Source organism: Synchiropus splendidus, chromosome 6 (assembly GCF_027744825.2).
Source record: "Synchiropus splendidus isolate RoL2022-P1 chromosome 6, RoL_Sspl_1.0, whole genome shotgun sequence".
Classification (NCBI taxonomy): Eukaryota; Metazoa; Chordata; class Actinopteri; order Syngnathiformes; family Callionymidae; genus Synchiropus; species Synchiropus splendidus.
The window spans coordinates 19390918-19405229 of NC_071339.1; the positions used below are offsets into that span (position 1 = coordinate 19390918).

Below are 14312 nucleotides of genomic sequence, written 5' to 3' on the forward strand. Positions count from 1 at the left end.
TTACTCTGCAGTTACCGAGCCTCTTCATTGCCTCATTTTTTCGGTGGACAGGCTTTTTCCTCCGAAAAGAGGGTGGAAATATGCCGCGCAGGCACTGAAGGCTCATTAGGACATTTCCCTCCTTCCTGACATACCTTTCTTTGTGACATCCTTTGATAAAACATCCCGAAATTCAGGACTTGGTAACCTCTCGTCACCTGATACAGTGAGCATGGCTTAAAAATAACACTTAAATAGTGTGTTGAAGGAGACAGTCATTGTTAGTGTTGACTGTGCTTAACCTCAAATGCTGGCGTCTCAACAGGCTTTTAGCTAGGAGGGCGTCTGGGCGCCTGCAAAACATGAGAAAATGGACGTCCGATTCTCGACCGTAGCTTGGCATCAGATTACACTGATATATGGCGGCATCTGGTGGCCAAGATATGGTCGAGAAGCAAGCGTCCATTTTTTCATGTTTTGCAGGCGCCCAGACGCCCTCCTAGCTAAAAGCCTGGGTCTCAAACTGTTATCTTCTGTAGCCTTCTTTCACACAAGTTTGGTCTACTTTACTTATTCACATGGACAGCTACCATATGAAAATAAAATAGACAATTTTTAACCAAACCGTTTCTCCAAAGTGAGGTGAGCTTTATGTAGTGCCCATCATCGAGGGGTGAAGTAGTAGTTTTGTGGTGACTTTTTCCACCCGATACAGATTTTCTCAGTCTATTGAATGTCAGTTGCAACGAAAAAAAATAGCCTGGCTCTGTGGTTTGGACTGATTTAGTCCACTTCCACTTGAACGGGTCCACAAACCACACTTTGACTCTCCTTGTTGTGAGTTAGTAAACAAGCAATGATAACAGCGACGTTCCTTGCATCTCCATCAGTGGTTGCTCAAACATTACGGCCCCACCCACATGCCGCCTCGATGTACTACATTGTGTTACATTGTGCTCCTGAATCCCACTTGGATGACAAAGAAAAAAGCCAGAGTTTCATCAGACTGTACTTTATTCTCATGTATACGTCAGTTGAGTAGATCATTGAATGTATTTGCATAAGGAGACACAGCCTAGTCATAGAGACACGTGAGGTTCAGCAGGTAAGTGCACAAGGTTAAAGTGAAGGAATCAGCATGAGGCTGCCGGGGGAACTTGCAGTCGGCAAAGTCTTTGAAGGTCTTTCAGAAGTCAGGGCCCTCTTTCTTCAGGCTCTTGTAGTCTGTGTTGATGGCCACAAACTGTCGAGGACAGGATGAATACATTTAAATCTATTTAGCTTTAATTAACTTCATCACAGACGAGCCGTGGGACAGCAGCACTTGCACCCCACTCCTGCGCCGGGGACCGCACACACACTGCTTTACTTGAATAAAATAGGTCCATAAGAGGCGTTTATGTTTTGCATGTGAGCGAGTGCTTTGTTATCTACGCTGAGCCGCAGCTTCTGCATTTGTCACCCGCCGAATCCATCGCACCCCTCTCACCCGCTTTCCCTCCTCATTACGATCATTGTTTGGACTTCAGTAGAATCTTGATGCGAGACCTTTGCCTCTCTATTGAGAATTAAACATTTTCTGTTCCGACCTTTTGTCTGCTGCGACTTTCATTCCACTGTCGAGCCTTGAATTCCTGAGGAAACGTGAAAAACGTCATCCGCCTCTACCTTTGGGATCCACCCGTCAAACCTTGTGCTTCTTGTCTATCCTTTGATATTTCAGAGAGCAATGGCCCTGTTTTATATCCCTCTCAAAATTCGAACTCAAATGAAATGCAAACTATTGACATGTTTCTGGAATGTTCCCATCTGTGTGTTCGGCACACTCAAAACCTTTGTCTTTGCCGCGTAAAAGAACAACTGTTTAAGGTGAAATGAACTTACTTTGTTTCTATTCCATGGCTTCTCAAAATGAATGTGAATGTGAGGTAGTTAAACCAACATATGTTGCAACATACTTGCACCCGATGTTATAATAATAATCATTTAGGATTTACCTTGTACTGGTAGCTGGGGTCCAGATTGTTCCAGGGTTCTGGGTTTCTCCTCTTGTCCCAAAGACTGCATGATAAAGGGTGAAAAATAGGGAGAAAGAGAAAGATGGATTTGAAATCTACTGACAACATCATGGAGAAGAGGTCAAATAACTCGAGGTCATATAATAATATTTAGATTGTACACCGGTTCTCGTGTCCACACCCCTCTTTCTCTGCTCATGTAACTTCGCCACACCTCAGATAAAAAGCCCCTTCCACCTTCTAACCCCTCATATTTTCCCACTACCCCTCTCCATTACGACAAATAGTATCTGAGAGAAGAAGCTGGTGACCACAGCACTCATCACCAGCTGCTGATGAGGTCAGGCTCCATGGCCGACCCTCAGAACAAGTTGTTCAGTTGGGCACAAATGGAAAACAAACAGAATGTGACCAGTCCCGGAGAGTGGGAGGTCAGCTGTGTTTGTTAAAACCTGATGACTCGCAAAGATGTGTTGTGTAACACCAAATGATCCTTTCAGAAACAAGTATGTTTTCAGTCACAGATTTGTCATGAATGTTACTTCATCCTGAACACCAGAGGGGAGCAATACTGCTGGACAATATGGGATTATATTTGCACAGTTAGGACAGCACAAAAGGACTTCCACAAAATCCTCACAAAAGGATGGTGTATTTTGTGATTGGCTGCGCAGTGGCTACTCAAAAACCCATTCTTTCTATTGCCTTTTAACATTAGGCGATCCTGACACACTGCCTCCTCCTTTACCAATTTATTACATAACCCCCCAAGTCACAGCTATCACATTCACTGTTCCACACGTCTTTAGCCTCAAAGTGTCCAAACCGTCTCTAAAGGATAAATATTTGTAAAAGTCGCTTGAAGTTCTTCGATATCCAGCACCCTCAGTGGTGTCACGAGGCTTCAATGACTAGTTATAGTTTACTTATTGTATTGGACGATGTCCAGTGCCGACAACCGCCAGAGCTCTACTGAGCAGCGTTGAGCAGAGAGTGCTAACATGTTAGCACAGAGCTGCCAATTCTCTCGTAACCGGCATAAACCTCTGGCAAAAGAGGCTTTTGTCTGCATTTGACAATAGTTGGTGTTTGAAAAATAAAAACTTGTCAATCGTTCTAAACGTGTGTTTTGATCAAGTGCTGCTTCCAAACTGTTTACCAGCAAACAGACACGTCAGCCTGACCTGAAACTACTGCTGCTGCAAGGAAGCAATGGACTGAACCTGCCCAAGTATCATTATTGTTTGATGGTGCTGGTCACCATTCTGCAACCCCCAGCGAGGTCGATTGACTTGCAGTGCTGGTTTTACAAGCTGTTTCAAGAGAAAGAAGTGGGTTACACTTGATTACATTTGATCCTTTTAGCAGAGTTAGAAGGTAGCCTCCACTAATGTGATCAGTTAGCCCCAAGGTTGACAGTGGCGGATACATTCAAGAGACACCCCAGACCTTGGTGTGTTTTTATGGCTTGCAACAGAATACCACGCAAAAAAGTTTGACACAGACAACTTGTTTACTGTGTCTGATTTGCCTTTTGTAAAAATGAGACAGTGTGAAGTGTGTATTATTGCTTCTATGTGGTCATTATACTGTAGGTGTACCTGCACTGTATGTTGTAGTGGAATCAGGGAATTGGAATGACTGACATACCAGTTGGCGATGAGACTGGCGACTGACAGACTTACGTGACATGAGGTCCACGTGCCAGACGGATCAGGTAGAGGGTGGCCCCGGTGACACCCAGTGTCATGAAGAAAAACTGAGGGATTAACTGAGGAGGAAGAGACGAATGCATTAAACTCTGAACCACTGAGACATATAAAGGTAAACAAACCGTCTCAATCACAGCAGTTGGCTGCGAACATACACAGCTGTTAAAAAAAAAAGTGAGAGAGAGAAACACACACATTGTTATTCCTGTTTTTCCTTCTCCCTGCCCCTTCTCCATATGCATGAGGTCCAGGCCATGTGTGAGGCAGCCTGCTGTCAGACCGGGGTGAGCGGGCAAGGACGCCTTCACGAAAAGAGCAAGCACATCTCATTGTATTCCTCCTCTTCCTCAGTCTGTTACATGTCAAACTGAGTGACAGCACCACATCTTTGCACTTATGATTATATATATATATATGTATATATATATATATATGTATGTGTGTGTGTGCGTGTGTGTATGTATATATATATATGTGTGTATTCGATAAAAAAAAATCATCTAGTTTATTTGATAATTCTGATGAATTAATCTCAATTAATCGCAGTTTAATGGGATAAGAATATATACCATAAGAAGCTACATTTTTCAATTTGAATGAATTTGGTGTATTACTGAATCAAATGATGGACCCATACATGCATTTAAACAACAAAATATTGTTTGCATCAGTTTGACAACTGCACAATAAATCAGGATGGTGGCTATATTCAAGTCTTTATATCACATTATTTAAACTAAAGCTCTTTTAATGTCTTGAAAATATTTGCAGAAGAATTTCAATGTAATAAGAATTTCAAGTACATTCAGAGTAGTGGAAACCCTGGCCATTGTGTAGTGAAAAACAGCAAACAGAAGCTTTTGTTTGCTTTTGTTCAGGGATTCCTCCATGTTTGTTGTTGTTGTTCTCATCCTAGCTGCCACGTGTCTTGTGCATCAGTGTGATCAGTGGACCAGCAACTCCTGCACTTACAAAGGTTCCCTGTTGTCTGGAGAGCAAACTGTTACATTCAATTATTTATTTATTTATTTTTCACACATTTATCCAGATTGTAGAAGCAAAGAGACGCCATGAGGTATTTGCCTGGATTATCCACATTGCCAGTCAGTTATCAGATGTTTCAGCCAACATAGCAAAGGTGCTTTAATGATCACTGTACATGAGTTTATTCGCTGTACTCTCAGAACCTTTGACCAGTAGGGATTAGAAGTTTTGAAACCGTTGATAGTTGAAGCCATAAATAAAAATAAAAACAACTAATTTCAGGGGGTTACAATGTTTTTCAACTTTTTACTGGATAACTGCCCATTATTTACATCTCAGTTGAGCCAGCAGCAGAAGACAAAGATGCTTCAAAGTTAACGTCTTTTAAAACACTAAGAATTTCTTGCTTCAGAAGTGACATTTATGGCGTGCGTCTTCTGTCTTTACCCATTAGTGGTTACCGCTGCAACTTCTACTCTACTGACCTACGTCCTGCTCCTGCCTCTGACTAGACAAGTCGCTGTATTCACAGCAAACATCGCGGTGGAGACGCCTCCCTGGCTGTGGCAGTCAGCTCAGTCTATAAATTCAGGTTTCAAATCACTATTAGTGAACACACAAAGTTCTTACAAAAGAAATTGGTCTACACCTTGGAATATCAAACTCATGGACCGTGGGCCGAATCCATCCCACAGTATAATTCAATACGGCCTGGGAGATTGTGTCATCATGTCAGTTATTCATATGCTGCCCATCACTCATTCTACAAAAAGCAAAAATATGTTTTTCCATTCTGGTGAGTTTATTGTTTTGTTTCGTGCTCCTCTGCGATTGGCAGCTGGCCGTCATTCATGTGAAGAATGAAAAATGCTAGATACATATATGACTGATTCTTTTATACACAGAGTTTTCTCCCTGTTGATGTGAGGCCGCAGTGAAACAGCCTCCATTATGTTACGGAGAAGTATGTAGCATTTGAGTGTGGCTGCTAATTAGCCGACGCCACTTCCACTTGTCCTGTCGTCTCTGTGATATAGCGAGTCCCACTAGTGGCGAGCAGCTGTTCCTCGCTCCCACAAATCTCGTCAGGCTGCAGAGAGACAGTTTGATCAGGTTGGACTGAAGGATGTCACCGCTCAGCCGTGTCTGGACATCTGTCTTCTGTCTCTGCTTTTCATGTGGTGGATTACAGTGTCTGATGGTACCACTTAAATAGCTGGTGTTTAGAGCTGGAGGAGGGAAGCATCTGTCTCAAAGCACCATCAGACACATGCTATATGTAACTGCTGAACAGTTCTGGCCCCAAACTTTTGATGTTTGTTCTCAAGTAGCAAACACAGTCAAACCTGGCGTCGCACTGCTTTGTCAGGTTTGGCAAAAGGAGCTAGGTGGAGAATGAAATGTAGTGACTGAGGTTTAAGGAGAAGTGTTGATGCAGAAGAGAATCCAGGCCTTAAATATGGATTATATCAGTTTCACTTGTAGTTAAACATCAAGCTGCTATTGTATATTCAACTGAATACAACATTATATTTCACGTTTGTGTCTCCTTTTCTACTCTTGTTGGTCCATAATTTCAGTATTTATTTTCACAACAGGGTTTCCATTCACGTACTCTTGTTCACATTTTCACAAATGTGGTAAATTCGATAAAGCGTTTTCTCGCTTGGAGGAGGTGGATTTGCTTGCGTATATATAAGACATTACTTCCTTTTACCATGGAAACAGGCTTTGTGGATAAACAATAACATCACGACCTTGGCCTCAGCTCTCTCCTCCCGAAAGTCGCCACTTTAAAACAATACTTGACACACCATATAAATCAGTGTACATTCAGCGACCACTGTTCAGGCTATTGTCAATATTAACACGAATTCTTCGGCTACTCAGCGAACTATTGTACAAGACAAATGTGCTCCTGTCATGTGAGCAGCATTCTGCAGAGAACATTTAATTTTGCAAACCACAGTCAAACATGAATTTGAAATTCAAGCTGATCACCTGCTTCCTGGAGCAGGAAGAGCTGTTAAAAACAGAGATCATGATTTGATCATGATCTCTGACTCATGATCAAATCTGAAGCGCATCATCGGTAAACACCATTGTCTCCTTTAGCAGCCGATTTCTTATGCTCTTCTTTGTTGCTACAGCAGCACAGTGCCTCTACAGTCCTGGCGTAGGAACTACATGCAGTAGTTTTACATCCACGTGGACAGCTTTGTTTTTACAGAGCCCTTTTTTCAGATAGGAAAATGTGCAGCTCTGTGTGTAGTGTAATGCTATTCTGTATGGAAAGCAGCAAAAAAAGCCTAGTGTGTGTTTGGTTTGGTTGTGTGGAGACGCTGTCTGATGACATCATCTCCTGGCGCACTCTCCTTTCAATAATATAAATGGAAATGGCCATAAAGTGGCATTTTCTTTCACTTAATTTTGATTAAAAAAAATGTTGAAACATTTGAACGGAAATCTGACTAGGAATAATTCTTCTAGTAAATAATGCAACTCAATTTATGTGTAAATTGTTGTATTATACAACGATATATGAAAACATTATACATTGTTATACAGTATTTTACACAGTAAGAAATATGCCCATTGAAGTAGCTTTAGATCTTCTCCACCTGAGAAGAGCAACATAAAAACAATTATTTTAAAATGAACTTTTGAAGACTTTCCTGCCTCATAAATCCACACAAAGCCATCAAAGACACAAGTGCACACATGGAGTGTGGATGCTCACTTGCTCAGACTCAAGTAAACACAGTCATAGAGAGAGACACATGGAAGCAGGTCAGCTTTGATCACACACACAGACACACAAATGCACAGACACACCAAATAAGTTACAAAAATAGGCCTGTGCGCGCAGAACTCTGCCAAGTGCTGATATCTGGATTTTGTTTCTCGCAAGTGGGTTTGCTACCTTTTCCTATTACAGCTGACCGATATGGGAAGTGTTTTATTCACGGCGGAGTTCAATACTGTTGCTGCCCTTATTACTTTTCTGGTGCTCTGCCAAACCATCCCCGTCACTCCCCAAATTCAGGTCACCCTCAGCAATGCTCTGAGGCAACGGAAAAGAACAAACTCGCAGGTCACTCAGTTCTTTTCTTTGTCGACATTTCATGATGAAGACTGGGGCATAAATACTTTTCAGTGTCAGATGGTTACAACCACTTGCTTCACATCAGTTACATTTTGGGGTTCAATCTTTTATTTGCCTTTGTAAAGAGATCACTGGAAAGCAAAGTGTCTGTTTATTTTTGTTTGTTATTTAAGCAGAGTTGAGCAGCATTTTTTTAATAAACTGTATACCAATGAGAGTTTTCTGTGTAGGGTTTACAAGAATATTTTTGTGAAAGGATTTATTCAGTCATCACAAGTCAACAGCAGCATGACAACTACCTACCCCAGGATGCTTCTTCGCATGGTGAAACATAGTCTTTATCATCTTTACTGATCTCCTTTTAAGATCCACGAGAGCAGCAGAGGACAGAGAGAGTTGTTTGTTTGCAGCAGTACAGTGATTTGCCCGGTACAGTGGGTTTCTGCCCTCCCTTCACTGTCCGAGGCTGGCGGAGGGGGGCGGAGGGGGGCGGAGGGGGAGAAGTTTATAATCCTCGCCGTCACATCTGTTGAGGACAGTTTATGCTTCCGCAGTGGCCTATTGAGTGTCAAGTGTCCTAAAGTGTTTTTGTTGCACAACCGAAAAACTGCCACATTTGAAGCGACACAATTCGTCCCGGAGGTAACTTGGAGTGCTGCAGAAGTGCCGCTTGTTCCGATAATAGCTTCATGTGTCAAGCTCACACCCACAGTGCAGCCATTGTGCTCAATTGTGTTCCTTTAAAGTGTCTTTTGTCAAATGACAAGGCATTGTTGGGATGGAAAGCTATCACTTTTGAAACTTTGAAAGTTTCCCCCGGGCTGCCGTCGTTCCATGATGTCGCCGGGCCCCGTCGATGGCCGGGGGGAGACCTTTGGACCAGGCGTGATAATGGCGATTGATTAGCTGGTGAAGCGGCGCTTGCAGACCTCTGAGGTTTCTTAACAGCACATTTGTATCCTAATGTAACTAACAAGAAAATGCTCTGCTGGGGAAATACACAATCATTACTATTCATTACTTAAGACTCTGGCTGTGACCTCTCCATTCATCATGCTTAGAGACTGAAGACTGGACTTTTAGCGTCAAACTCATCCACTGCGTTGTCGCCTTTAGAACGTGAGTAATGCTTCAAATAGAAACATGAGCTTTTATTGAGTCAAAAAAAGTCTTGTAAAACAGTTTCCCCTTGAATGGTCCAAGTCACATTGTTTTGTCAGACTTTTATGGTAAGGTTAGGAGCCTGTTTAAATGGCAGACTGGGTGTTCTGCAGCATGGTGGTTTTTGGAGAGACACGAGAAGGCAGCATATGGTGCTGTCCCACTCACCACAACAGCTGTTGGCACCTTTCAAGCTCCTGATTTCTTTTTTTTAAACACATGGCACATGGTGATAATCACCAGGTGATATCTTTTAGTAAGCGCTGTGTTTTTCTGAATATAAGTCGCTCCAGAGTATAAGTTGTGCAAGTCAAAAACTGCATCACAACCAAAAAAAAAAAACTTTAAGCGAGCAACCCATAACCCCGCCCCTAACCCCACCCCCGCCCAACACACCACGTCAACGACTGACAACTAACAACTTGCTTTGTCAAAAACAAAGCTGTAAACATCCATTTGTACCACAATAACTTGATAAACAACAAATAAACAAGCATCTGAGTCAAATAACAAACGTGAACAGACATGAACTCAGTAACTGTTGCCACAGTAACACTTTGAGATGCAGGGGTCTCCTGGGCAGTTTTTTTACTTGGCTGACCCTGATAAATAAAAAAAAGAATCATAATAATAAAACATTTTTAACGATTCTTTACCTTACAACAAGTCATCGTGTGTACAGCCTTGTGTTTACATCTTTTTTTTCACATATTTATGCAAGATAAGCATGCGGTTGTATAGATCGAACTACTGGAATTTTGATCCCTGTTAATGTATTTTGCTCTCATTCTGAAAGGGCTGCGTGTTCGTCCGTTCGCCGCCGGGATGTAGAGGGGTATGGAGTGGAGCGCCAAATACTCCTCCCACTAGAAAGCCATGAGTTAGTTTTGTGAACGTTCGTTTCAAGTTTGGAACTTGAAACTGCGGTTTCCTCCTGTCGTCAACGTCAGATCAGTAGCAGCGCGCTTCCATACTACGAGTGTCGCAACTCGCAAGACCACCGCGAGATAACAGCGGTAAACAAATATGGCGACCACGATGGCCAAAACACGGTTGCGAAATGTTTGAGAATCTGCGAATTTGGATGATATTGGAAACACAATTTAATGTAAAGTGAGATGACAATACAAGTCGGGCATTATATAGGTGCAGATAATACATTCAGTGCCCTCTAGCTGAAAGCCTGATGTTAAGTCACAATGGACTGTAAGTTGCATTTTCTGGAGAAATCCATTTTATATAATCCATTGCATGAAGCAGCAACACCACAGAGGTCAGTGGTGGAACAGAATCAAGATTATTGCGGTGCGTCATGGACATGAAGCAAAGTTTACTCCTCCGTCATGAATTCAGGACCTCGGACAGCACTTGTGAACACATCATGCAGTACAATGCCAGTCTTTTAAGTGAAGTTAATTTCCCAACACGTTGGCTGATGTGTATCGTACATGTTTCCAAGTTAAACACTATTCAGAGTCCGCAACAAGAGTGCATTATTTAGAAATTTCACCTGAACTACTTTGACTTTTTGACTGATTTCTGGTATGAACCATCATCTCACCTCAAAAATAGAACTCAATCCTATTTCCAGGCTCATCTGGTGTTAGCCTGTGTATTTTTCACTCCTTTCTATTTCCGCTGCTTTTTGTTTGAGTCCAGGGTTAGAATAAAGCTGAGAAAACAATTTTGAGAAAAGGGTAAACAAATGTGCTCTTGACGTCACCTTACACTGACCCGATGTGTTCATCTCCCCACAACCACAGCAGCCATCCAGGCATTATTATGCACCAACAACACCCTGTTTGACCTGTAATCCAAACATGAAACGTAGAAGAAAAACATGGCCTTCAGTTTGATAACTAGAGGTAAATATATGAATCTATCAACACGTTATTTTGCCAGCGTGACAGAGGCAGACTCTGTTGATAACTCGCTCTGTGTGTGTTCAGTGCAGACAAACACGCTGTTTTCTTCCACTTTCATGAGCCTGAACCTTCCTTCAGACATCTTGTCATGACCCAGTTGCCTGTTTTGGTCAGTGTCCACACTGAAGCCTGGAACTGCGTCTTACTGCATGATTTTGTAAATCCTCTGGCTCAACATTTATGTGAGTCAAGCTCATGGTGATAAAAGACACAACATATTATCAAGTGACATCAAGAGTAACATACCAGCCTGAGCTGTCGAGCATCACCCTCCTGCGCTCATCCTAACTCCAAGCATCTTTTTGAAACATCAGGGAATACAGCAGAGTAGGAGACGTTTGAAAGGCTTAAGCGTGATCTTGTAATGCAGAAGTGTGACTTGTGGTGCCACAAGTTGAATTCATTCTATCCCAAATCTCTTAAATCAGTTTTCAAAATGCTATCCGTCCAATATGGGCCGTGCTTGATGGGTTTTGGTTGCTCCGCTGTGAGGGGTCATCTGTTGTTTTTTTTGTGCGGCGCTTGCTTCAGCCTCCTTGGTGTCAGGTGGTTCCTCAATGGGACCTCCATGTCTCGACAAGCCTTTGGAGCAGGCATCATTGACACTAAAGTTGCTCATCTCCTGTCTATTGCATCAGCGACCTCTGTGTCCTTTTGTTGATCATGCCTGCTTTTCTTTCTGTAGTTTGTGTCCTTATTCTTCTTGGCCAAATATCTTCACGTGGAGGTGGGACTGCAGCTCTCAGCCCCTTCCTCCTTGCGATTGTGATGGACAGGTTGACAGGTGAGGTTAGACAAGAAGCCCCTTGGACAATGATGTTTGCAGATGACAATGTGATCTGTGGTGAGAGCAGGGAGCAAGTGGAAGATAAGCTAGAGAGGTGGATGTTTGCCTTAGAAAGGAGAGGAATGAAGGCGCAGTAAGACGGAATACATGTGTGTGAATGAGAGGGACCGAAGTGGACAGGTGAAGTTACAGGATGCAGAGATAAAAAAGGTGAAGGATTTTAAGTACGTAGGCTCAACTGTCCAGGGCTAATGGAGAGTGTGAGAAAGAGGTGAAGAAGCGGGTGCAGGCAGGATGGAATCATGGGAGAAAAGTGTCAGGTGTGATGTGTGACAAAAGGGTGTCAGCAAGGATGAAAGGGAAGGTGCACAAAAGGGTGGTGAGGCCAGCAATGTTGAATGGTTTGGAAACACTGAGGAAAAGACAGGAGGCAGAGCTGGAGGTAGCAGAGATGAAGATGCTGAGGTTCTCTCTGGGAGTGAGCAGGATGGATAGGATCAGGAAGCAGTAGATCAGAGGGACAGCACATGTGGTCAGGTGTTTAGGAGACAAAGTCAGAGAGGCTAGATGGAGATGGTTTGGACATATACAGAGGAGAGAGAGCCAGTACATTGGTAGGAAGATGTTGAGGTTGGAACTGCCAGGCAGAAGGTGGAGAGGAAGGCCAAAGAGGAGATTTATGGAGGTGGTGAAGGAAGTAGGTTTGTAGAGAAGAGGAAGCAGAGGACAGGGTGAGATGGAGGAGGATGATCCGCTGTGGCGACACCTGAAGGGAGAAGTAGAAAGGAAAAGAAGATACTTCAAATCAAGGGTGATTCCATCCGCAGCTTCACCGGGATGAGGAGGCCAGGTGGTGGCATACAGTTTGCCCTCTGTAGGTATTGACTTGCTACGGCGGATATACAGTCATAATTCAGCAGAAACTCAACTGTAGAAAGTAGTCTGATTAAAATGTTTTTATTTAGGTTTTCTTATGAAGTTTATCCCACCGTTCCTTTACTGTAAAACCTTGCATCACCTCGATCCAACAAGGCAGTTCTATCAGTTCCTCCCCTTACTTTCAGTGATCTTTCTTATGATGCGTGGTTGGTCCAACAAAACATAAAAAAAGAAAAACAAAACAAGCCCAACGACCGTGTGACACTCTTTGTCACGATGGCAGAGGGCATTTAATTCATTAATATAAGAACTGTGGCTCAGAATTTAGCTCCCAGGTATAGCAAGATCCACCAGCGTCATGGTCCTTCTGTATTTCCCAAAGAGGAGGTGATGTCGTCCTGTAACTGCAGCTTCATTTACACAGCAATTTGTAACTGCTTCCAACAGTCTGGCTAAAGTGAAACAAGCATTACTTTCTGGAGTCAGACATATTTATCTCTAAAGGCGGCTTGATGTTATCCTAGGACTAGATGGATGATAAATCCATCATCTCTGTGAAGAGCTTTGCTGGGCTCAGTCTGTTTTACTGAGGGATGTTCATCCATTTCCACAACTTTTAAGTGTCTGCAAACCCAGAGTTGTCAAATGTTTCAGTGATTGATGCTGTGATCCTTTTGCGCTCGCGCTCTTGCAGTGGTTCACCTGACGTTCGTCGCCAGAATGAATGCTATTTCTGTTCACGACATGACAAAAGGTAATGGATGCAATTTTTCACCCTGCTAGAATAGACACTGATGAAGGTTGATGGGAATGGACGCAAAGGTGCTCAACAAAAGTGGAGAAGGAGGGATACGGGGGTGAGATGCATTAAGATGAAAGAGGATAGTAAAAGTCAATACGTGATGGCCATCCTTCCTCTCTCAATATCTGCCTCGTCCATTGTTCTCCCAACTGTTTGTCGGCTGAGAGTCTAATATCCATCCCTGTTTGGGTATTTTAACCAAAGAGGAAGAAGGGCTCTAATAACATTTTGTCTGTGAGAATGGATTCAGAGTGATGGACATTTCGGATGGCTGGATTCTGCCTCCTCCAACTCAGACTGCATTCCAAATCTCTTATTGTTCATGAGGGTGTTATTCCTCCCTGGATCTCACTGTTTACTTCATAATGAAACACAATCCCACAGTTAAAGAGACTTGATTTCTTTTCTTTTTTCTTTTTTTTTATGCTGACCTCGGCTTATTTTTGGCGTCCTGTTAGTTTTGAATCGCTATGGAAAATATCCAAGCAACTTAATGTAATTTCCCTGACCACCAAAACAACCCGTCCTCCTTCCATGGTGTGATATATTAATGTCAGGAAGTGGACTCTTGTGTCCAATGCTGACGCCGAAGGCAGCCTGATGATGACACATTAGGCTTTCAAACAAAGCACAAGCAAATCCTGACGCTGTAGGCAGTGCATCACGTTAAATGAAGAGAGAGGTTGCAGAGGTTAGGTTAGAGGTTACACCATATGATGGCGCTCAGCCAACACTAAGGAGGACAGCCACATAAGGGGTTCTACTATAAACAGCAACCAATGTCATTTAGTAAAGAGAGCTTTCGAACGTTGTCATTGTCGGCTGTGGTGACTGCTGTAACATTTTTTATAGTTGTACCACAGTTTTCGAACGTCTCGGACTTCGAACAAATCGGAGTTTGAACAAAAAATTCGAGATTTCGAACGAAAATCCAGAACTTGAACGCCCCGGAAAAAAAA

General features: G+C 42.8%; 1 protein-coding gene across 1 annotated transcript; it reads right to left on the minus strand.

Moving 5' to 3' along the window:
- Window positions 1-975: 975 nt before the first annotated feature.
- On the minus strand, window positions 976-8226 carry LOC128760931 (cytochrome c oxidase subunit NDUFA4). The gene is made up of 4 exons (XM_053868687.1): window positions 8103-8226; window positions 3683-3768; window positions 1977-2040; window positions 976-1222 (listed from the first exon to the last, which is right to left on the minus strand). Exons 1-4 carry the CDS (start codon window positions 8142-8144, stop codon window positions 1166-1168), a joined length of 249 nt encoding a protein of 82 aa, XP_053724662.1. The 5' UTR covers window positions 8145-8226; the 3' UTR covers window positions 976-1165.
- Window positions 8227-14312: the final 6086 nt, after the last annotated feature.